The 23,326-nt window shown below is 36.3% G+C and overlaps 3 protein-coding genes across 5 annotated transcripts; 1 reads left to right on the top strand and 2 right to left on the bottom strand.

Annotated features, from left to right (window-relative positions):
- Positions 1-286: 286 nt before the first annotated feature.
- Positions 287-15,798, bottom strand: LOC117983186 (centrosomin-like). Of its 3 annotated transcripts, none has more exons than XM_034969681.2 (13): positions 15,563-15,798; positions 15,487-15,528; positions 5,595-5,644; positions 4,578-4,717; positions 4,368-4,487; positions 3,664-3,741; positions 3,393-3,451; positions 3,273-3,309; positions 3,080-3,187; positions 2,839-2,993; positions 2,679-2,750; positions 1,305-2,383; positions 287-594 (listed from the first exon to the last, which is right to left on the bottom strand). In XM_034969681.2, exons 2-13 carry the CDS (start codon positions 15,516-15,518, stop codon positions 401-403), a joined length of 2,124 nt encoding a protein of 707 aa, XP_034825572.1. In that variant the 5' UTR covers positions 15,519-15,528; positions 15,563-15,798; the 3' UTR covers positions 287-400. The 3 variants fall into 3 exon arrangements, with proteins under 3 accessions (XP_034825572.1, XP_034825565.1, XP_034825560.1); XM_034969674.2 differs by lacking the exons at positions 15,487-15,528; positions 15,563-15,798 and adding exons at positions 8,770-8,872; positions 9,075-9,126; XM_034969669.2 differs by lacking the exons at positions 15,487-15,528; positions 15,563-15,798 and adding an exon at positions 8,770-9,162.
- Positions 15,799-16,174: 376 nt separating this feature from the next.
- Positions 16,175-17,377, top strand: mRpS18B (mitochondrial ribosomal protein S18B). Its single transcript, XM_034969741.2, has 2 exons — positions 16,175-16,688; positions 17,210-17,377. The coding sequence occupies exons 1-2, from the start codon at positions 16,299-16,301 to the stop codon at positions 17,363-17,365; spliced, it is 546 nt and encodes a 181-aa protein (XP_034825632.1). The 5' UTR covers positions 16,175-16,298; the 3' UTR covers positions 17,366-17,377.
- An 8-nt stretch (positions 17,378-17,385) lies between these two features.
- On the bottom strand, positions 17,386-21,033 carry LOC117983212 (suppressor APC domain-containing protein 2). Its single transcript, XM_034969700.2, has 3 exons — positions 20,038-21,033; positions 19,098-19,301; positions 17,386-17,828 (listed from the first exon to the last, which is right to left on the bottom strand). The coding sequence occupies exons 1-3, from the start codon at positions 21,031-21,033 to the stop codon at positions 17,715-17,717; spliced, it is 1,314 nt and encodes a 437-aa protein (XP_034825591.1). The 3' UTR covers positions 17,386-17,714.
- Positions 21,034-23,326: the final 2,293 nt, after the last annotated feature.

The raw sequence follows: 23,326 nt of genomic DNA, 5'->3' as shown, positions 1-23,326 counted from the left end.
AAGTCACGAGCAAAAGCTAGTTTTAAATGTGGTACGCGGCAGAAAATAATGTACATCTACCTTTAGAAAGAGATAGCGATTTTGTAGAGCATTATCTCTGTCGTTGTAACAGACCAAAACTTCACATAGGTATGAGTGACAGAGACAACGCTCTACAAAGCCAAAATGTCATTATAAATGCTGATGTACATTATTTTCTGACGCGTATTGTACCTGGGGTATACATAATATATTTTTCTTACTACTAAGCACTAGATAAAGAGAAAATAAAATAAAGCACCTTCAATGATTAATCGAAAAATAATATTTATTGATAAGTATGTCAATTCTTTTAAGTAAAATAATATAGAAGAAAAAATGTCAGTACACGGCTACACTAAACGGCACGCATATCAAAATATTACTTTTGATGTTCGACATGACCTCGGACTTGGCGCAAAACTCCGTGGGTTTTGTGGATTTCTCTACAAATAGCTCGTTGTACACCCATTTTTCTCATATTGGACGCGTTGAGCTGTATTAGAGTTTCTGCTAAAGTGGCTTTCGTCCTTGACAATTTTTGTTTTAATGTTTTATTTTCCTCATATAAGGATCCTAGACAAAGAAAGAAAAATAAATTATTAAAAATAAAAACGACTTCAATACCTTACCCCTAAAACTTACCACAACCACTAAAAAGTAAAAAATAATTTATTTTATTACCGAATATATTATTATGCAAGAGCTGTTAATGTAGTTCTATAATAATATTTTTTGGAGTTGGTGCCAATGACGTGTCAATGTGGAGTCATAAGACAATATGAAGAGTAGGTAGACGATTTATGTGGCTAATTGGCACCGGCTCCAAAAAAAATTATTTATAGAACTACATTAACTCTTGTATACATAATATATTCTGTAATAAATGAAATATTTTTTTATTTTTTAGTGGTTGTGGTAAGGTATTGAATAATAAATACAATTTTTAGTGGCCCCATGTATTAAAATATGCTATGCCTGGTTAAAAACCTATTGTTAAAAGCTCGCGAGCAATTTACTCTTATCCGTTGAGAAGTTCCACTATCCATCTTCAAAGATGTTCATCAGATCTTCACCAAATTTATATGGGACCCCTTCGGAAGTATATTCTTTCAAACAAAAAAATAATTTTCCAAGTCTGTCCAGGCGTCTTCGAGTAATCGGAACATACATAATAATAAACAAAGATTCCGACGAATTGAGAACCTCCTACTTTTTTATGTCGGTTGAAAATAAGCGTTCGTGTTTTCTTTAAATCTAATAACTGAAAGAAGAAAATGACTTACGAGGTGATAAGTTGACAGCATCGTTATGTTCTAAGCTTGACAGCCGATCGCTGTCTATACCCTGGTCCGGTGACGTAGATCGATCTTCTTCGGCTGGCAGGCCTTCACGGGGCTCAACATTTTTATCATCATCTTCCATTGCCACTCTGCGGGTCACTTCAATCTCTAGCTGCGCATTGGTTTCCATCGCTGCAGATAACTTTTCCCTTGTTTGCTCGAGTTCTCTCTCGATTAGGAACTTGTCATGTTGCACCTGTGCTCTCTCGAGTGCCACTTTGGACGCTTGCACGGTCGCTTCGTCCGCGGCTCGCCTGAGTGAACGTTCCGTTTCCATAAACGTAGATTCTAATTCTTGTTTCTCTGCACGCAGTTTTTCCACCAGCTGAACATTGCACACAATTTGTTGTTCGTTATCGGCGAGCTTCCTTTCCAGAGCGATCAAAGCAGCTTGTACAATTTCCAAACGGTTATTAGTGTCAGTTGCGTTCGTACGCTCGGTGTCCAACGCAGCTTTCAGATCATCATTTTCACTAACAAGATCATTAATTTGTTGAATTGCCTGGTCCAATTTGTTAGTTAATTCTCTTTTTTCCTCCTCTAATTGCCGATTAAGTGCAGATATGTCATTTTGTTCCAGTAAGGCATTTTCTTGTATAGGCTTATTATCCTCGGAACGCGATCCATAGGAAAGCCGCGAGCGACGGGTGCGATATCGGTTAGCTTCGGATACACATTCCCGTGCGGCTACCCCCGTATCGCACAGACCGACTCGTGCTAAAGAAACGTTTCTGTCAGGTTCTGACCAACATTCAGACTCCGATATAATGTCTGCCTGTGGAATATGTCTTAGCTGTTTCTTAAATGAATTGTGGTTGTTATCAGAACCACACGCTAGATGATGTCCAAACATCAATGTTAAATCTTCTATTCTCATGGACTGTGAAATGTCTAGATTACTTTCATCCATAGAAAACTCGGCTGGAGCCATCGTTTCATCCAATTGTAAGCCAACAGGAAGTGCCAAACTTTGCTCTAAAATACTCTCAGCCAGTTTTTTCTTCTCTTCGCCGAGAACGCATCTGTGGTAGGTAAATTCGAAATTTTGCATGATATATCAAAATAAATAAGAATCTGTTTTAGAATGTACAGGTAAAGCACTTTCATAAGATCTTGGTATAGTTATCTGACTTTGAAAATTACTTTGAACTAATATTTGTTCATGAACACATTTTAACTTTTTTTGGTAATGTAATTACAAATTGACGGTTTTCGGATTTTTTCATGAAGTGATCCTAAAGGGTTGCATTTTTCCTTTTGAGGTACAGAACCCTAAAAATAGTGGATGTACATAGATTAGCATAAAATATTTCTTACTTGTGGGACAATAATTTGTCTAAGAAATATGCCAAGCCCTGCAAACGTCTCGTCAAGAGCTGTTGTAGGTTCCTGAAAAGGATGTTTAGTCGTTATAGTATTGATATAATGTATTTATAATTGGTATTTAAATAAATCACTATATAAGTATTCAACAAACCCAGTTTCATCATCATTTTGTATGTTTTCTACAGTATTCTGTAATAGTCGAAGTTTGTTCTCCAAGTCCTTAATATGCTCATCTTTACATTTTAATATCTCCTGATAATTTTCTATATGAGAATCACTAACTTGAGCGTATGTCAACTCTTTATTCTGAAAATAATTTTTACTCATTGATATTAATTAAGTAGGTATGTATAGTGACCGCTTCATTAATTTACTTAGATTTAACAGCATACCAATTTTAATTTTTTAATGTCCTGGTCCTGTTGTTGAATTTTCTTCATGCACCCTTTTATCATTTGAAGGGCTTTACGATTTTCCTTTTTGAGTCGGGTCAATTGATCCTATAATTAAACATACATATATATAATATTATGTTGAATAAGATACAATTTAGAGAATTAATTAAGTTAGAAAGAACAATCTTACCAAACTTTCATTGTTTACAGTCACAGCTAAGTAATCACTGAAACAGTAATAATAATACAACATTAAGAAAAATATTGGTAACTTTGACAAAGTAAATCAATAATATGGTTAGCTATTTACCCAGCGGCAGATTCTGATTGACACGTTTCATCCACGGCATCCGTTTGGGGGTCAGCAACCTTAATAAATTGAAGAAAGTGATGAGTTAGGTAGAGCACGGACCAAGAGGGTGACATCGAGTGGGTGGTAACGTTTACCAGAAGAGCCGCGGAGTCGCCTCCATCCAATCCGTTCGCCGCTCGCAGTCCGCATCTTGCGACTCCACTCGGTGCCATTCTCTTGGCCTGTCAAAAGTGTATGATTAAACTGTGATTTCTTATTTTTTACTAACCTTAGACGGCTCATTCGTCTCTTTTCTTACGATACTGTTGTTAATTGACAAATCTGCGGCTTCTGTAGAAGTCGAGCCCTTTAAAACCATAAAATTAATTAATGAAATTCATAACATCTAATTGTAATTTAATTTATGTTATCCAATACTCGGCTGAATTTGTTCTTGAGCTTCTTTTTACACTAGGGTGCGTTTGGAACCCATGCAACTTTATAATTTGAAGTTTACGTAATTAATTATCACCATTACTTCCATACTTAATTGTCAAATTAAACAATTTACAATCATAAAGTGTACAGTGGTATCCATCTATACTAAAATTATAAAGAGGTAAAGTTTGTAAGTTTGTTTGCAGGATATAATCTCTGGAACTACTGAACGATTTTGAATTTTTTTTCACCAGTAGAAAGCTACGTTATTCCTGAGTGACATGGGCTGTATTTTATTTTCAATAATAAGAGATCTGTAATACCCAATTACAGTTTTCGTAAGGATCTCTAATTCAATAAAAGACTTTGATTTTTCCTGTTCGCTACGATTTTTAAGGGCTACTTATGACATGTATTATAAGGAAGATCTAATGTTAATTTCATTACAATGTATGTAATATATTCGCAATATTTGAGTTTTGGGTTTCAAGTATAAACTACTTTTTAGCTTTGAAAGATTTCTTGAAGAAACGCAAATACCTATCGAATGTTTACCTGATTCTCCAACACGTCAATTGCCTCTGCAGCTGCGGCCAGCAATTCCTGTTTATCATTGAGCTGCCTCTTCAGTTCTTCTACTTCCACTTGAAGTCGTACATTATGTTCCAATAACCCCTACAACACCAAACGTGCAAACGTGTTAGCAACATCAACAGTGTTGTAAGTAGAATTCTTTTAATCCACAACAACAATTAACATACTCACTTGAACAACGGGTGGTGCTCCACTTCCTAGTTTTTCTTCCAGAAAATATATTCTTAGCTTTAAATGGAAATTTTCCTTTCTTAAGCTGTTGATTTGTTCTTCAAATTGTTTCATGCTAACGCCGCTAGCTGTTGTCACATCTGCAATAATACGAAATTTTAATTTAATAAGAAACGTAATCCAGAAACACAGTGATATTAAATTATATCAATGTTATAGGTGTATGCACAAAAACGCAAGTTCATTACAGTACGGGAATTTAGCTCCCGTGGTCCTGCGACCCCGTGTATTTTAAATTATTTACGAACTACTTGATATAAGTCCCGCAAATTGCTATTGCGCTGGAATGGAACCATGTCTCATTAACATCGAAATGACGTAATTTTGATAAAAATATACCTACTATCAGCTCAAAACTTCAGTCTAGTGCTGACGTCACTAAAATGGCGGCCACGGGCATTAGCAATTTGCGGGACTTATACCTGCGACTTCGTCCGCGTGGATTTCGATTTTTAAAAATCCTGCGGGCACTCTGATTTTCCAGGATAGAAGTAGTCTATGTCATATCCATGCAAAAAATCACGTCGATCCGTTGCACTCCTCGCGCCTTTCTACCCGCCTTCTCCACTGCGCTGCGCTGCGCTGGCAAGTAACATAGTTAATACCGATTTCAAAGCCCAATGCAAATAAGTAATGTTTGGATTGGCAGACTTCAGACACCTTTGAGAACATTATGGAGAACTCTCAGTTGCACATGACGCACGTCCAACATGCACGTTTCCTCACGATGTTTTCTTTCACCGTTAAAGGAAGTGATATTTAATTACCTACTTAAAGCGCACATAACTCCGATGAGTTAGAGGTGCATGCCAGGGATGGCACCCTAACCACTAAGGCTATCACAGCTATGGCCTATGAATAGTATAACTACCTACTATTTATTACAAAATAATTTATTCTTAACATTACGTACATACTAGCTAGGTATGTCAGTTTAACATATACATAGGTACGTACCATGGCCGTCAGAAGGCAACGTCATTTCCTGTAGCTTGCGCGGGCTGGTGCTGAAAAATTGTCAAAAAATTATAAATCATTTGCGTACTGAGAAATAACCGAACCAGGATCTTGGGAGACCCAAGATGATAAAATTTAATTCTGATAATTTCGACTTATTAATAGAATCGATCAATTTAATGATTATCATATTCTATGCCATCGCGTATCGTTGATCCGATTGAGTTGTTTGTACAGTTGTTGTTGCGTGAAAGTTTCTGACACAGTAGGTAAGTACCTACTTACCATGTCAGATTAATCTGAGGGTACCATCAACACAAGGCTGGTGCCGCGCAAGTCGATCAAACAAATTCAAAATTATTCAAGGAGGCAATTTATAGCTACTATCTATTGATTCACCGCTACTACTTCTTGATACTGGTGAAATTATACTATAAAACATTATTAGGTAGTACCTACCCTTTTGACTTCAATTAGTGATAGTCGACATACGACTCAGTGTTGCAATTCTCTTACGTAATAAGTTCTAACAGTCAAATGATCTTGAATCACTACCTACTATTTTAAACGCGAAAGTGTGTTTGTTGGTTTGTCCTCCAATCACGTCCCAGCGGAGCAACGGACCGACGTGATTTTTGCATGGGTATAATCAAAGATCAGGAGAGCGACATAGGCTTTTTATCTCGAGAAATCAAAGAGTTCCCACGGTATTTTCAAAAACCTAAATCCACGCGGACGAAGTCGCGGGTGTTATATTACGATAAAATTGGATACATAATTATTATGCTAAAATTCATCTAATCATAAACTTGGGAGTCCGAGATAAGTATTTGTTGTGATATTTAAAACAGAATCGTTATTCCGTTTCCGGATTCAATGTCAATGTACTAAGAGTGACATTATACTAAGCCATTGTCAACATACAGTTGGCTATTATGTGAAATAATAATGTTGTGTAAACTGACAATTTAAGTCGCTTATTATTATTGTAAATTATTAATACGTACACCATCAATGTCACTGATTTTATTATTGTAAATTGGGTGTGTCAACATACCTTTTGTCAACAAACCTAAAATAAATAATGATTAATATTAAGATCATGTGATAGTCGACATCCGCCTGGTTTGCGATGGCAGTGTTATAAAAGTACCCTACCTCGACAGAGAGGGGACAGTCTTGTATCGACAGCCCAGAGCAAACACAGCGGACCTTACTGAAGTTAAGTATTCTTATATTGTATTATAATGTAATGTAATCATTTGCCTTTTATAGGTTACCTGTTGTAACTGTGTACCAAATATGTACCTACTACTTTACTCAACGTTCTAATGTTTTAAAAGATGTGTGTTATGGAGTTTCTTTGCCCTTTCTTCTCCATGACTAAACACCTTAGCGAAATGGGTGGTAGATTCATTTTAATATAAATAGATCAATGCTGAACAAATACAATTCAGTTATTATTCGACTTGGTTGGTTTTACTTCTGTATTTATCACCTACCCTCTTGTGCTATTTATTTTATACATTGAGATAAAAGTAAACACTAGGTTGTTAGCTTCTAATTACTATAGAAGCCTGTTTAGATGATTAGGATTCTTACTTTGAAATAATACGGCAGATGCTTTGCTTGATTTTTAATTACTTAGTATTTGGCCTTACCTGACAAATAATTGATAAATGATAACTTTCATAAGTAATCATTGGATTTAATTTATCATCACTATTAAAGCCCACTGTCTTAACTTCTTTTTACCATAAATCTCACACGGGCATCAGCTAGTGAGACTAAATTTTCGAGAAATGGCGATTTTTTTATTGACACGTCTTAATCAAGATACAACGAGACCACAGACGAGACAGTGTTGAAGATTACGGCTTAGTTTTTTACAATCGTAAACCAAATTAAACAAAAGTATAGAAGCTAAGTTACTTATAAACAATAAGCTTCATTTGCTACAATCCGCCAAAACAGATAAATCTGTATGGTAACAACCAGCACCACCTTTTGCAGCACCTTTTCTGCATGATTGTTACTAGGAGGGTGGGTGGTGTATATCGCATGCTGCACTGTACCAAGCAGATTTGTCTGTTTTGGCGAATCATAGTGGTTAGGACGTCCGCCTTTTCGGAGGTCGGGGGTTCAATCCCGGGCACGCACCTCTAACTTTTCGAAGTTATGTGTGTTTTAATTTATAACTAATTAAATATCACTTGCTACAACGGTGAAGGAAAACATCGTGAGGAAACCTGCATGCCTGAGAGTTCTCCATAAAGTTCTCAAAGATGTGTGAAATCTACCAATCCGCACATAACCAGCGTGGTAGACTATGGCCAAAACCCTTCTTACTCTGAGAGGAGACCCATGCTCTGTAGTGAGCCGGCGATGGGTTGAACATGATGATGATGACAGCAAATTAAGCTTATTGTTCTTTGTGAAACAAAATATTTCGAATAAGACTGAGTAGGTAAATAATTTAATTAATATGTATGAGAGTTATATGTATGATGTAATTTCATTTATAAGTAATATATGAGAATTATAATTTTGTAAATGTGAAAGTGTGTTTTATTGTTTGTATGTTTGGAAGATTGTTGCCTGTTCCGAGCTTATATGAATAGTGTTTTAAAGGAATTTTGACGTAGACACACATAGATCTAAAATTAAGTAAATAGTGAATATATTATGTATTAAAATCATAATATCTGTTCTGACAAGAACTATAAAAGTGTAAAGTGTAATAATATTATTACCTATTTCCCGACGTGCTCGTACATAATATAAGTAGCTGCCTACCCGCCAAGAAGTGCTGCATGATTGATAGATGTTATACGGACAGTAAGTAATTATTTTGAAAAACACGCGAAAATAGGTAGGTAGGTAGGTAGTTATACAGTTATATTATGCTAATGTGCTATTGTATTAATTACTGTTTTGTCAACTACGTTTAAATCGTGACAGTTTAGGTATATGTTGAGAGAGCTTATCGCTTATTTACCTAAGTGAATACCTACCTAGCTACTAAGAATTGATAAATTATTATTAATGAATAAATGATACAATACATAATGTAATAAATATGTCACGTTTACGTAGCTCAAACCTACATAACTGAATGACGTATAAATTATAATACATATTAAAGGTATAGAGTGTAAATATCTATTTATATTACCTAAAAGGTGAAGATATAGTGCTGGCCCCATGTTTTGATGTGTTCATTCGAGGTAAAGTAGCCATATTAACATTTAGACACGTGCAACATGCATGCAATAAAGCTAAAAGTTACAATTAATGTCCCAGTAACTATAATATCATAAAAAGACCACGACTTATAAATCACAACACAATCTTCACGTCTATAAATAAATCACTGATCTTAGTTAGTATAGTCTACATTTAAAATTATATTAATGAGTATTATGTGGTAAAAGAGAGTTTATATTATTAAACGGAATATAAAATTAGAGTTACAATCACATTTTGCGCGTTTAACAAGTAAACAAATGAAATAGTAAACGATGCTGTGTTGATGTCGATGTTTTGACGGCACCCGAGAGGACACTGAAATTAGGGCAGGCGCAGTTCGGGTAGAAATCGGGGACTCTCGAGAAACTTCGTATAAATGCGAAGGTAGAACATTATCACTCCAGCTGCCAGTCAGGATGAAAAGAGATAAATATAGTTGAGGGAGTAAATACACAATCGCACAAAGGGCGGAGACGGATGCTGTTCATTACACATTGTACAGAAATAGATATACGAGTTGATCAGTAAGTAGGTAAGGTGCTCTAAATTTCAGAATACGATATATGAAAAGCAATTATTTACAGGAGTGCGACATGTATGATTGCTTTTGAAATTAGAATGGAAATTATTAAAAATTGACGGTCTTTACAAACAGGTGAATAAACTGCAGTATTTGATTTAGGGATCCCCTCATCCTAGACCCGGAAGACTGATCTATACACCGTCTATAGGTAGGTAGGTACTGTAGGAATGGGCCGGTTTCTGAATAGTCTATTCAGTTATTAAAGTCTTTATTAAGCCAATTTTCACTTGTGCTGTCTTCGTCCCTCTGTCTATTAACTTTTTACATAATTAGGTAGGTACCTACTATTGAAATTCACAAAGCAATGTAAATCAGCCGAAAAACGTCAAAATATTTTTCTACCCAGACTACAATCTACCATTAAAAATAACTTTACAAACCACAAAACTATTAAAAAATATTAATTACTTTAATCGATTTCTGGAGCTATAATAGTTTTAGACCTACCTACTTTTGTTCCGCTAATCTATCTCAAAAGCGGCAATTTTCGTAATACAAACAACTCTGCAAACTGCAGGTCTATTCCCAATCTCAGTGGCACCTCATAAGTACACTACTGAAACATCATATTGAACTCAATGCGGAGGAACAATAGGCGAGACAGGCAAACAGGCTGTCTGGAGGTATGGGGGTACCAAAAGCGCCGCACCAGGATGTGACGCGAGTCGGGATGCGATACCTACAACGCAAAAGGTGCTCTATAACAACTAAGCAACGTTATTACAGATGCATGTTCGGAGTATCTCTCCGCGATCAAATCACTTGACTAAAGAGACGGAGGAGATCTGTAGAAAAACCGGAGTGACCGATTCCGATATCGGTCACTAAGGTTTTTTAAATGATAAGCAAGCTTGGGAATGAGTTGCTTAATGGCTTTGTGATAGTTCTAATAAGTTTAATTTATGATTTTGTAAAGTGGTGATAATAAAAAGAATACCCGGCTGAGTTTGTTGTGGGCTCTTCTCAGACTTGGGCGCGTTTGGAACCCTCGTAGCTTTAGTTTTAAGTTTGCGAAATAATTATCACCACAAATCCAACAACTGACAATCGGAAAGAGTAATTTATTACCTATTTTGAATAAATCATTTGACTTTGACTTTAAAGAACTATATTTTTCTCCTACAATTAGAGAAGCTCAAGTGGGTGGGGTTGGAAGCACATAATTTGAGGAACCATTAGAAGTTCGCGTTCAAATATTGACTTGAATGGCGAAGTTTCGCGAGTTGCTGGAATCCGCTAGACACATTAAGAAGTACAAGATCATGTTTTCAGGTGATCCTTGCAAGTCAGTAGCAAGATACACAACTGCCAATGTGTCAATAGTTGGCGTCTCGGTTCAGACGAACATCAGCTATTCCATCAAATTAAACAACATTTTGCATTCACTTCGCTTGCATTTTATCTTTTGACTTTTATACGTTATTTTCAAATACGAGTCCTCGTCGTGGCACCAACGCAGCACAGACGGCATATACCAGTAGGGCGATTGTCTAAAACCGGCATCAATCATTATTACAATCTCAATTGTTCTGATTGGCTGAATTTGTGCAATTCTTGTTGCAACAATGCATTTTAGCCAATAGTGAGCGAGCATTAACCAAACAGAGATGATTGCGATCGTGACATTGTAGCTGTCAAACAACCGCGGTAGGGCCCCAATTATTATGTAGTAGTGTATAGATCAAGACTCAAGTACTACAAGTACAGTTCATTACGTAAGTATATTTTATAAAAAATCTGCTAAAGCTAAATCGGTGGCAACGTAGTCATTTTTCAAAAATTGTATTTTCTTAAAATTCAATACCTAAACATTTCAAAATGACAATAGTTGACTTTTTATAAACACAGGGCAAACTGTGGAAGTACCTACCTAGGAAGTAATAATTCTTGGTCAAACTTTTCTCGAAAGTGGTAACGCAGACCTAATCGCGCGACGAAAGAGTACGGCAGTACCCAGTGGCGTGCAGGTCATAGAGGCATAAATGCACTGCTTACCCCAGTTGTAATAGCTCAATGCATATTTTCATTATGAGCTACCAGTAAACAGGCTCCTAATTAACTAGTGCCTACCCTGACTTCAAACCCTGTGCACGCTACTGGTAGTACCACGCTCCACTTCTGGGCCGGCTCTGGCTCATCTTTTAATTTTTCATCAAAGCTAAAAATACTTATAAAAGATTTTAATTACAGTACAGTAGGTACAGTATAGTACAAAAATAAAAAACAACAGCATCAATGTTCAAAGTTGGTTAAAAATTAAAACGAGCCAAGTGATGTGAGCTAGATTCGCCCACTGAAGGTTCCTTAGAGCTTGGAAAGAACATAAATAGTTATTTTGTTAAATTATTCTACCATCTCAAAAACAAAACCCTATCATTTTGGACCAATGACATTCTAATAAGCATGGACACATCGTGGCATACAACACAAGAGCCCAGACATGGCACACGTTTCTAAATTCACCCTATTTAGCTTCAACTGCTCCATTTATACATTCCCGCGAACATTCAAGTCCTGTAAACTAACTTCAGTGATTAAGCCGCAATGTAAATCGATTAAGCACTCGAAGCTGAATAAGGTGATTTTAGAAGCAAACTTGAACAAAAAATGGAATGGAGTAGTGTAGCACTATTAATTTTTGTTATTTCTTTGAGAGATTTTTCGTTTTTGTAAATATGAAACTATTATACTATATCTTTACTATATAACTATTATACTATATCTGCTCGTGCTGATTCACTGACTGACTGACTGACTCATTTGATCACCTCTTCTGTAAAATTTTGTATGTTTTTTTTACCGATTGTTTCGTATAGAGGACAAAAAATGATTCGGAGGAAAATATGGATAGAGCTGATGATTGAGGATTTCGGTGAGGAGCACGGCCAGGGTATTGAAGATAGGTGCTCGAACAAATGTCACTCAGAATTTCATACAATTGACAGGGAGCTGAAAAATAAAACCAAATAAAGATAAACAATATAACCTTCGAAGCATGTAATATGTTTTTCTTAACTGGGAAAACTTGCAAGTTTTTTTATTCACTACAAGCTAGCCCTAGATTGCAATCACATCTGGTGGAAAGTGATGATACAGTCTACGATAGTAGCGGGCTAACTTGTAGGGGTGGGGTAAAATTCACACCCGTTATAGATGTTTCTATATGGCATCGTACCGGAACGTTAAATCGCTTGGCGGTAGAGTGGTAAGTAGCCACGGCCAAAGGCCTCCCACCAGCCGACCTGAACCAATTAAGAAAATCTCAATCGGCCCAGCCGGGAATCGAACCCGGGACCCTCGTCATACAAATCCACCGCGCTACCACTGCGCACCGGAGGTCGTCAAAAGATAATAAAATAAATGTGATACAATAATGGCCAATAGATTTTACATTGAACAAAAAAAAGCTACTCCACAGTTTTGTTTTTCCGACATTCATGACGCGCCCTTCCATCTGTCTCTTTCCGATGTGCGTGAGAGAAAGGAATGGGAACATTGTAAATAATTTTAGATATTTCTAGTGTTTTCAATGGTTTTACTAAGGATTTTACACTTTTTCGCATGTTATCTTACGTAAATAAAATAAACTTACCGGTGGTAAGTCACACCACTCTTTTCTGCGTCGTTAACGTATTATTTCGGCACTTTTTGATCGCGCATTTAGGCATATTGACAGCTTTGCAGTCAACATGCGACTAATGAAGAAAGTGTGCTTACACCGAGTATAAGCACACTTACTTGGTCCCTTGTTATGCGCGCCAGTGCGATGTCCTTGCTTATTAGAATGTCATTGTTTTGGACGGTAAAACTAAGTTTGTTTGCAAAAGTTTATAGCTGACTAGCTTATATGCTTGCGACTTCGTCCGCGTGGAAGAGACAAATTTCAAACCCCTATTTAATATTTTATTTCATTTTAAATGTTTTTATTTTATTTTATGTTTTTAGGGTTCCGTACCTCAAAAGGAAAAACGGAACCCTTATAGGATCACTTTGTTGTCTGTCTGTCTGTCGGTCAAGAAACCTACAGGGTACTTTCCGTTGACCTAGAATCATGAAATTTGGCAGGTAGGTAGATCTTATAGCTGACATTTGGGGAAAAATCTGAAAACCGTGAATTTAGGGTTAGATCACACAAAAAAATTAAATTGTGGTCATGAACTAATGATTAGTATTTTCAACTTTCGGAGTGACTATATTATTTATTTTTATGCATCATAGTTTTTGAATTATCGTGCAAAATGTCGAAAAAATACGACTGTAGTACGGAACCCTCATTGCGCGAGCCTGACTCGCACTTGGCCGGTTTTTTTTTGTATGTTTGTTAGGTATGTGACTACGCCAATTGAGAATCGATTATGATGATCGTTTTTTTGTTTTGTAGGTTGTATTTCAGAAGTGAAGATCTGATGAATGTTTTTGGATATGGAGAAGAACTCCTCAATGAATATGAGTAAATCACTCGCGATCATTTATTTTACTAAACAGGTGGTTTTTTTGAGCACGCATAATTAATAACACATGGAAGTTCAGAGAAAGACCTTTGAAGGTAGTGGACCTTTTCACCGATTTAAGCTGATTACTTATTCTATGAACTGTTAAGTGCAGGTAGTACTAAAATTTTGTTATTCTGATAGTGCCACTAAAATAATGTGATCTACCCATATTATAAATGCGGAAGTGTGTTTGTTTGTTGGTTTGTCTTTCAATCACATGCATGATTTTTGCATGGGTATAGTTAAGGACCAGGAGTGTGACATAGGCTACTTTTTATCCCGGAAAATCAAAGAGTTCCCCCTAGATTTTTAAAAACCTAAATACACACGAAGAAAGTAACAGGGATCAGTAAGTAAAAAAAAAAACAAGAAATGAAAACTCTAGCACTAATAAATAAAAAGTAAATAAATTTATTACAGAATATTACCTGTAAGTATAATAATTTACCGTACCTAGTTCTACAATAAGTTTTTGGAGTAGGTGCCAATGTGGAGTCACAGAAAATATGAAGAGTACCTAGATGGTTTGCGTGGATAATAATTGGCACCCGCTCCAAACAGGGTGAGAAGCATAAAGAATAAGAATAAGAATAATTTATTTTGAATTTAGAATTTAGAATTTAGACACGAGAAACAAGTTTTCTGCCCTCTGCACTAGGAAAACCCTGTATTGCAGAAGGCAGTTACAAGTTTTTTAAAAACTAAGGACTTAATATATTATATCTAATATTATACTAAAATTATAGGTAAGAGAACGAGTTTCCTACCCTCTGCACTAGGAAAAAACCTGTGTTGCAGAAAGGCAGTTACAAGTTTCCTAAAAACTAACCTAATATTATACCTCACCTAATACTATACCTAATATACTAAAATTATAGATAAGCGTGAGTGTGTGTACGTGTGTGTTTTCTGTATGCGTGTGTGTATATATATGTGTGTGAGCGTGTGTGTGTGTGAGTGGGCGCGCGCGCAAACTATATTCTTATTTTTAAAATATTTTGTTTCTTCATAGCCTTTGGATGCCAGCCAGTTTTTAATTGCTTTGGTCAAATTGAATTGAGTTTTATAAGTGCAAAAATGAGTGCTGATGGCCAGTCAAATGGTAACAGATAAATAAACAATTTGCAATCATCATATTAGGTACTTACCTAAATTTTAACTACCAATAAAAGCAAAGTGGGTTGCATAAACTATGAAACCCATTTTTTTGTTTTTGTTTGTGATAGGTACCTACTTAGTTAAAGTTAAACAGTAACCCAATATAACTTTAATCACCTATCGTGCAACTAGACCTAAATGTAATTAGCAAGGCTATGGTGTCTTATTAATTAAATTAGTAACTTATCATAATTTTATTATGTTGAACTACCTACCTACCTACATGTATATGCAGGTTTGTGCTCTGTAGCCCTGATTATTAGGAGTCATTAAGATATAATGTAAAGGTACCTCTGGTACCTACACTTTAAACAAATTTGTTTCCGCATGTAAACCATAATCAAAATAATATTATGCACAAAGCCACAAAACATATTAGGTCGGTAATTAGATATCAGAAGGTACTTACATCATACCGCTCTCGACTACAGATTCCGACATGATTTTGCGAAGAGAATATAATCACTACGTTTATGATTTTGCGACAATTTCGAAGGTTCTATGAAAAACTAATGTTCCAAAACAGTTCACTCAGATATCACAATAATTAACCCAACCACTTCGTTCTTTGATAAAACAATTAATAATGTTAACGATATTTTATTTAAATTACCTCTACAAAAATTATATCAAACGAAATTATTTTCTATTAAATTCCAATAAATTCTGAAATTCCGTTGCGCAGTTCTGTCAATTTAGTCAAGTCAGTTAACTATTTCAAAGCAGAGTTTCAAAAAAGAATCGTTTTTCACTAGGGATGTTCTTGTACCTACGATAGGTATTTTATAGGAAACAAAACAGTCGATATTTATTACATCAGAAAAGGGCAACATTTTCCCGATACACACGTTGTTGGGCGAACAAGGGCCAGCATTGGGGCCAACATGTGGAGCTAGCGCTAGCGTTCAATATACTCTGTGGCTAGCGTTCTGTGTTACACGGGGATTACAAATTACAATAGGCCTTAAAAAACTGTTATCCAGGGCCGTAAAAAAAAAAAAAAAAATTACAATACTCTTTCCAGGGCCGTAAAATAAAAAATAAAAAAAACAATACTCTTTGCCGTAAACAAGAAGTTTATCTGTGAGTTTATTATTAAAAAAAAAAACTGTGCCATAGACTAAAGAGTAAAGTAGTTTTAACCTATAAATTGGGTTTATTAATTTTACTATTTTTGATAAATTAAAAACCTTTGTATTCGAATAAGTCAGGTTGAAGAAAATGGCATTTGCAATAAATGTACGTTCTATTATTAGCAGAGCAATTTTCGCAGATTTGAAAACAGTTCGTTTCTTTTCGGACCAAGCTGAAGAACAGCAGAAAACAATTGATCCTTTAAAAGATAGAACTAAGCTTATACCATTAGAAACAAGCATGAGATACCTAGATAGCAAAGCGTATAAACAAACGTATGGAGATAATCCAGTTTGGTATCTATACAGACGCAACCACAGAGGCGGTTTTGCACCAAGGAAAACACGAAGAACTTGTATTCGTAATGGTATCATATCGACGGGGAACCCTTGCCCTATTTGTCGCGATGAGTACCTGATATTAGATCCAAGAAACACAAAACTATTAGAGCAGTTTATATCTGAATACACTGGCCAGGTAATATCTTTTAAACAAATTATTGGACATCTTTCAATTGCTTTGCAGGCTTCGTTCCGCTCTTATAACCTTAGAAGTTGTATGTAAAATCAATATGTTAAAAATATATATTTACTAGATGCCAATGTGTATTTAAGTTTTTAAAATCCAGATATTTCCGGGATAAAAATTTGCCAAGTCTGTCTCTAAGATGCAAGCTGTCTGTACTAAATGTCAAAATTGGTTAAACAGATAGGCAGTGAAAAGCTAGTTGATACTAGTAGTAGACACGATCTATATCGATCAGATCAGATCGATTCAGATTTATAATAATAGTATGGATTTGTAACTAGCTACTTGCTCTGGCTTTGTTTTTGGGTGGGCTTAACTATTCTAGTGTGAATGTGTTATGTATACACAAACCTTCCTCAAGACATATTCTAAATGATGCCGAAAATCTGTGAAATCCACTAGGAAATATATAGAAATAGACAAACTCAGAATGTAGACTTGTATAACAAAGTGCTACCTATTTGTTACAGATTTTGGATGCATTTAAAACTGGTCTTTGCCAAAAGAAACACAAGGAGCTGTTGGTTGCTATTGAAAGAGCCTGGGATCAGGGGTACTTGACTTATGATGTACCTTTTAGGGAATACAATTACTCGCTTTACAATAAAAATGCTGGAACAAATTAAAAACTGTGATTATAGTATGTATTAGTTTATTAAAATATTGTGGACAAAATTAGTTATTTATATAATAAATAGAAATATAACTCTTTTTATTAACAGCACATTTTTCAAATGAAACTGATCTAACAGGTTTTTTAGTAGTGAAAAAGAACCCTATGATTCTTAGTTAGTTGTCAGTTTTAGTGTTCTTACTATTTAAAAGGCTTATAAATAAGATTTTTAACATTACTGTTTTTTATGTATATAACATAGAGACATTGTGAATAAACTGCTTTAAAAACAAAATGACTCTGTGATATCTAAAGTATATTATGGCAAAAGTAAGAGATTTTATTAATTTATTATAATGATGTTATGTGAAATTATCCATAATTTTTGTTCTGTTTCTTTGTAGTAGTAATTCTCTTATAAGCGCTGACTTTTCTCGCTCTAGAATAGATATTCGTTCATTCTTGCGAGTCACTTCCTGTAAAAGATAATGTTAAAGATTACCAACTTTTAAAAGAGCAATTTTATAATTTACCAATTTTACCAATTAATAATTATGAACCAAGTATCTTTAAAACAAGAGTGAATAGGCAAAATACAGGGTGTAGCCCGAATGCTAACAAAAACTTAGGGTTATTGTTATACTACCTAAACACAATCCAATAACAATAATGATTTACCTCATTTTGTAGTTTTAGTGATTTATTATTTTCAACCCTGCAATGTAGGTACAGCATGCAAAATTCGGGTCTACACCGCCTACGACGTGGCATTGACTCAGAATGGCCTACTTACGCAACGTTTATTGACCTCTAGCGTCAGTCAGATATTTTATTTGCAATATATCGTGAACTTTTAGGAAATATAGAACTTTTATTTAGATTTTTTCGCGTTTTTTTGGTGTTATCGTATCAGTAATCATCAGTAGTATCACTTGTCATCGTTTTTGCTAGCGTTCTGGTTACATCCTGTATGTCCCATTTTAGGCCCAATCATCACTTTACATCAGGTAATGATTGGGTTCAAGTGTGTGGGTGGGTATAGTGAATAAAAAAGAAACCATGAATTGTTCAGATTAGAAAAAATCAGGCTGCCCTTTTCATTTTGCAGCTCAGACAACCAAGCCTATGCTCGCGACCATAGAGCAGAAACAAAGAGGAGTTGGCCTAAGCAACTGTGCACTGTGATTTTCAACTAGGTCCTGACGTCATCACTGTGGGCGGGGCCTTAGTTAGTATGCTGTCTGCGTTCGTCAGGTTCACATATATTGAGACTCGTATTATCGGTGTGTTTTCGCGTTTTTAAGAACAAAAGGATGAAGTGTTGTGTTTTATCGTGTCAAAGTTATTCAGACAGACGTTCTGATGCTATGAATGGTATCACATTTCATTTGTAAGTAATTTTATACGTAATTATTAAAATAGTTCTAGATTATTGACATCTAGTGTGAGATAGCTGAACTATGTAGTGACATCGATGTTAGGTCGCTAAGCGAGTAGTTTTGCTACTAACCCGCAGATGGAAAATTGAGAAGTGGGCGGCGTTCCACAACCCCTCACCCCGCAAAATGTCACTCGATATTTCATAGGGAAATCTTAATACAACATCTCCTCTTTGTTTCTGCTCTATGCTCGCGACTGATTTGGTCCGACAGGCACGCACACTTACGTAATAGTATATGACGACGTAATCACAAGTAAAGTTCACGCGCGCTCGTGAATTGCAAGAACTATACCAAAAAATTTACCTCAGCAAGCAATCGGTTCTGTGACTTGAGCACAGCAGCATTGTTCGGCGTAGTCGGAGTAGTTGCCGGCAAAGCCAAATTCATGTGCAGGGACAACTGCCCATGGCGCCATCCTGCGGCCAATGCTCCAAGCTGTCGGTTTAGTTCTAAAACACGCGCCCGAAGGAGCTCCAGGCGCTCTTGATGTGCTTCATTCCAAGGTTCCTTAAAGTACCAATGTCAAGATAGGTTAGTGGTTACGTTCGATGCCGGCAGCTTTAAAAGACGAAAGTGGAGCAGCGTTACCGTAACCGTGCCAGATGATAGTATGTGGCAAAAACTACTAAAAGGCATTCCGAACCAGTAGATGCATTTGACGATTCAAAAGTTTAATTGAATAAAAATATTTATATTTATTTACAGGCGTTAAAAAGGTACGACGCTGCTCCCGGCGCTGAATTAGTGACCTACCTAAAATAAAAATAAAAGGTCAAGGTCAATAGTACTCTGGGATGTAATATTTTTGAAATCGGATGAGTCGGCGACAGCTCGAGATGGCAATCGGGGAGGGAACGCCCTGCACACCCGCACAGCCTCTGCACTAACCAGATGTGGGCGAGCGCGGGTGACGTGCGTACCTACTATAGTTTTGGACAGTATCTCCTACATCCAAACTTACAATCTTTACCTCTTTAAAATATTGGCGTGTAGACGTGTCTGCTCGCGTGCCAGAAGTTGATTATATTATGAAGTTTTAACAAAAGAAACAACACCAACCACCACCAAACACCAACTCCGGCACTGATGAACCGATTCTGATATCTGAATTCTTTCACTGATAGATACGAGTAGCTACCTAGGTACATTATTGTCGTGTACATAATAATCGAGGCTATGAATTATATTATTAGGCGGACGATGTCGCAGACAAGAGCTAGTATGAAATAAGCAACTTTCTTACCACATATGCACCCATCCTTCCCGCATAGCGCATCTTATCTTGTACTTCTGTCAACTGCTTTAAGTACCATTCCCGAGCTTCCTCTACAGCAGTTAACCCCTGTAGCAGTACGTCTTTTTCCTGCTCAATTTGTTTCATTTTTTTTAGCAGATTGTAATCAACGCCGTTATGAAGCGTGTGGCGGCGGGGTTCCCGTCGACGAGGCGTTTTTCTAAGATTCTGCTGTGTCCCATTAGCTGACCTACCATCTCCTAAACCACGATCTTGCCCCTCTATAGATCGCGTTATGTCTTCAAAATCTAACTTATCCAATCTAACGTCTCCTATATCATCACTTCCCAAAATCTTATCTTCTGATTTAAAACTTCTAGAATTTTCTTTCCTTTCCATGGCGTTTTTTTCTAAGCGTGGCGGTTTTGGAGGCCCGTAAACCCGATGCGATTGAGAAGTATCGTGTTTAGTAATAGACGATGGTTTACCGTTAGAAAGTATCTCCGGTAGTGGAGTGTCCTTATTTTCAATCAATTGAGGCATACTCGTTGTTCGATGTTGTGTCGAGTTCCCCGCTTTTCTCATCAAATTCCAACTTCTATCTCTATTATGTGCGTTATCCATATCCATTAAAGGAGCAGACGGAGGGCGATGGAGTTGTGCACTACTACACATCTGAGAGTGCAGTCCTTTCGCATCGATATCTTCTGAAATTGCATTAATTTTATTGGAAGCATTTTGCACCTGATTCCGCAAGAGACAAATTTTAAGACCAGTGCAAAAGCTTTCAAACGTTAGGAGTCCATCATGGGAAGCAACCTTTTGCAGGCTTTCTATAACGCCGCGGGGAAGCCCTTTGGTGCGGTCGTCGCGCCATCGGTTTTCGATATCCGTTAAATTTACATACCCAGTGTGTTTATCATCCATGATATCAAACAGAGTTCTCATTGCAGAGACAAATTGTTTGGGTAGAGATTCCATGTTCGAAGGATTATAATGTATCATGTTAAGTAGGTACTTTTGTTGTTCGTTTTAGAATCTCTTGATCAGTGACCAATAAAGATTTGTTATCTTCTAACACTAGCACTAAAACACATCGTTCTTAAATACCTAACTACTTATTAGGTATGTTTATCTCAGGATATTCACTATTATCAACATATCACAAACATTAATTACAAATCAGTCTCCAAAAAATAGCAACGAAACTAATTCGATTTTATTAACTTCACTTCGCTTACTGTATGTAATAGATAAGAGACAAAATCAGGTTGCTTAAAACGGTAGAATTATTATGTTTGAAGTGGGCGATGGAACCGGCTAGTGGGAGTGATTTTGCGGACTGCAGGCTACGACCGTAAGCATGAAAACCGGTCAGACTACATTTCGGGCAGGTAGAGGCCATAGCCCATAGCTAGACTTGCCTTTGCGCTACTGATATACCTACTTGGATTGATGTTTTTCACTCTCCGCTACTTCACCCGCTATATCTATCAACAAATAGTGCGCTAGGACTGCTAGGTCTGTGCCAACTTCCCAATTTAATTGAAACTGGTGATAGAATAAACGTACTTTCGGATTCATATTATGTAGGTACTTAGTTTGAATTTTCGATAGAATCATACCTACCCGACAGGGCCGATTTAGGTCATACATTATGTAAGAGCCTTAGGGACACTAAAAATATATATTGAATTTCAGCATTTTGGGGCTCCATATTATAATGTAGATAACGGGTGCATACCACGATTAATTTGATGACTTTATTTGTCGATATTTCGACCCAGTTCCATGGGTCGGGGTCATGACGGGACTGCTCACTGCAGTGCTGCGAGCAGCGTTGCCACATCTACGTCTTTTTACGTAGATCTACTAACTTTAGGCCTTTCCTGCAAACCTACGAACTTCAGTCCCAGAATCTACGTATTTTTTATCAAATTGTACAAAGTAATCGAATACTTAGCCTTTTGAGGCTGAATGGGCATAATTTGAATTTCCTTTTCATTCATGAAAAAGATTATTAAAAAAGTTCCCTTTTTATACAGTTACAACAATATACATGTGACTGTGTAAAATGGAACGTTCGCTTTGCAGAAATTGTCACTAGTGTCACTGTCAGACTCTTGGCGCGTGGCGAAAATAAAGCCGCCATCTTTTGAAATATCACGGTGTGACCTTAAATGCAGTGTTGCTAAGTAAAAAAATTTAAAATTCACTGTTTTTGTTAAATATTAGAGCCATTCCATTTAAATAACATCATGATATATCCTAATAATATATTGTACAGCATAAATGTGTCTGCATCTTATAGCTATATTTAGCACCAGGTAACTAAATATAGCTAGTCCACCTATAAATGGTTTTTATTATTCTTTCTCTATTTGGAAACAGGGACGGCTTTCCCAATTTCTTATTCAGTTAAAATTAAATAAAACTTACTCGACTTTCGACATTGACAATTTCAATATATTCCGTAAAATTGAGGAGATTTTATTTGCTGGCAGCCTTTGTTCTACAACTACACCCCCCTGTCAATGTCATTCAAGTGCCAAAAGAGCCTTGTATGCACTATGTCGTACTATCATAGAGATACTATGCATTTCGATTCAAAGTTCAAATTCAAACGGACTAACAACTTAATGAAAACAAACTTAAGAAACAGACTTTTCAATAAAACACTAACTGGCCTACTTTTTACAAAAATTAAATATAAAAAAACAGCGACCTTTGCAAGAATTTTTTAACAAATATGTATGAGTTTCATTTGCGTGAGGCTGAAATTGATGAAAATGAATAAATTGTATGACAAAACACTACCTTACTCTCTTCATTTTACCCAGAAAAAAAGTACGTTGATCTACGAACTTTTCATCCGAAATTTTTACTAAATCTACGTCTTTTTCTAATGTGGTCTACGCCTTTTTCAAAATCCGAGTTGGCAACAATGGCTGCGAGATGAAATTCGAGCGGTCATGAACAGTAGCGAACTACCCTCTTTCTTATTCTTTTAGAACTTCACGTGCTGTCCGGCAAAACACACTCAACGTAACAACGTATTTTAGGGTTCCGTACCTCAAAAGAAAAAAGTAACCCTTATAGGATCACTTCGTTGTCTGCATCTGTCCGTCTGTCCGTAGTGTCTGTCAAGAGAACCTATAGGGTACCTCTCAGAACAAAGGACTGTGGTACCCTACTTCCCGTTGACATAGTATAATGAAGGTAGGTAAGTAGGTCTTATAGCACAAGTAAAGGAATTATTTTCGAAAACCATGAATTTGTGGTTACATCACAAAAAAAA

The sequence above is a fragment of the Maniola hyperantus genome, chromosome 1 (genome assembly GCF_902806685.2).
Source record: "Maniola hyperantus chromosome 1, iAphHyp1.2, whole genome shotgun sequence".
Taxonomy (NCBI): domain Eukaryota; kingdom Metazoa; phylum Arthropoda; class Insecta; order Lepidoptera; family Nymphalidae; genus Maniola; species Maniola hyperantus.
Note: the sequence above shows the minus strand (reverse complement) of the source record. Positions and strands in the feature narration are given on the sequence as shown.

What these genes read in the sequence shown, in the direction of transcription:
- LOC117983186 (XM_034969669.2), bottom strand. Translation starts at nt 8,834, where the DNA reads ATGGCTACTTTACCTCGAATGAACACATCAAAACATGGGGCCAGCACT. An exon ending in CAATCAGAATCTGCCGCTGG is followed by an intron (nt 3,310 to 3,392) that starts GTAAATAGCTAA and finishes TTACTGTTTCAG; the next exon opens with TGATTACTTAGCTGTGACTG. An exon ending in CTGTAAACAATGAAAGTTTG is followed by an intron (nt 3,188 to 3,272) that starts GTAAGATTGTTC and finishes GTTTAATTATAG; the next exon opens with GATCAATTGACCCGACTCAA.
- mRpS18B (XM_034969741.2), top strand. Translation starts at nt 16,299, where the DNA reads ATGGCATTTGCAATAAATGTACGTTCTATTATTAGCAGAGCAATTTTC. An exon ending in TATCTGAATACACTGGCCAG is followed by an intron (nt 16,689 to 17,209) that starts GTAATATCTTTT and finishes TATTTGTTACAG; the next exon opens with ATTTTGGATGCATTTAAAAC.
- LOC117983212 (XM_034969700.2), bottom strand. Translation starts at nt 21,033, where the DNA reads ATGATACATTATAATCCTTCGAACATGGAATCTCTACCCAAACAATTT. An exon ending in GAAGGATGGGTGCATATGTG is followed by an intron (nt 19,302 to 20,037) that starts GTAAGAAAGTTG and finishes TGGTACTTTAAG; the next exon opens with GAACCTTGGAATGAAGCACA. An exon ending in AGAACCGATTGCTTGCTGAG is followed by an intron (nt 17,829 to 19,097) that starts GTAAATTTTTTG and finishes TATCTTTTACAG; the next exon opens with GAAGTGACTCGCAAGAATGA.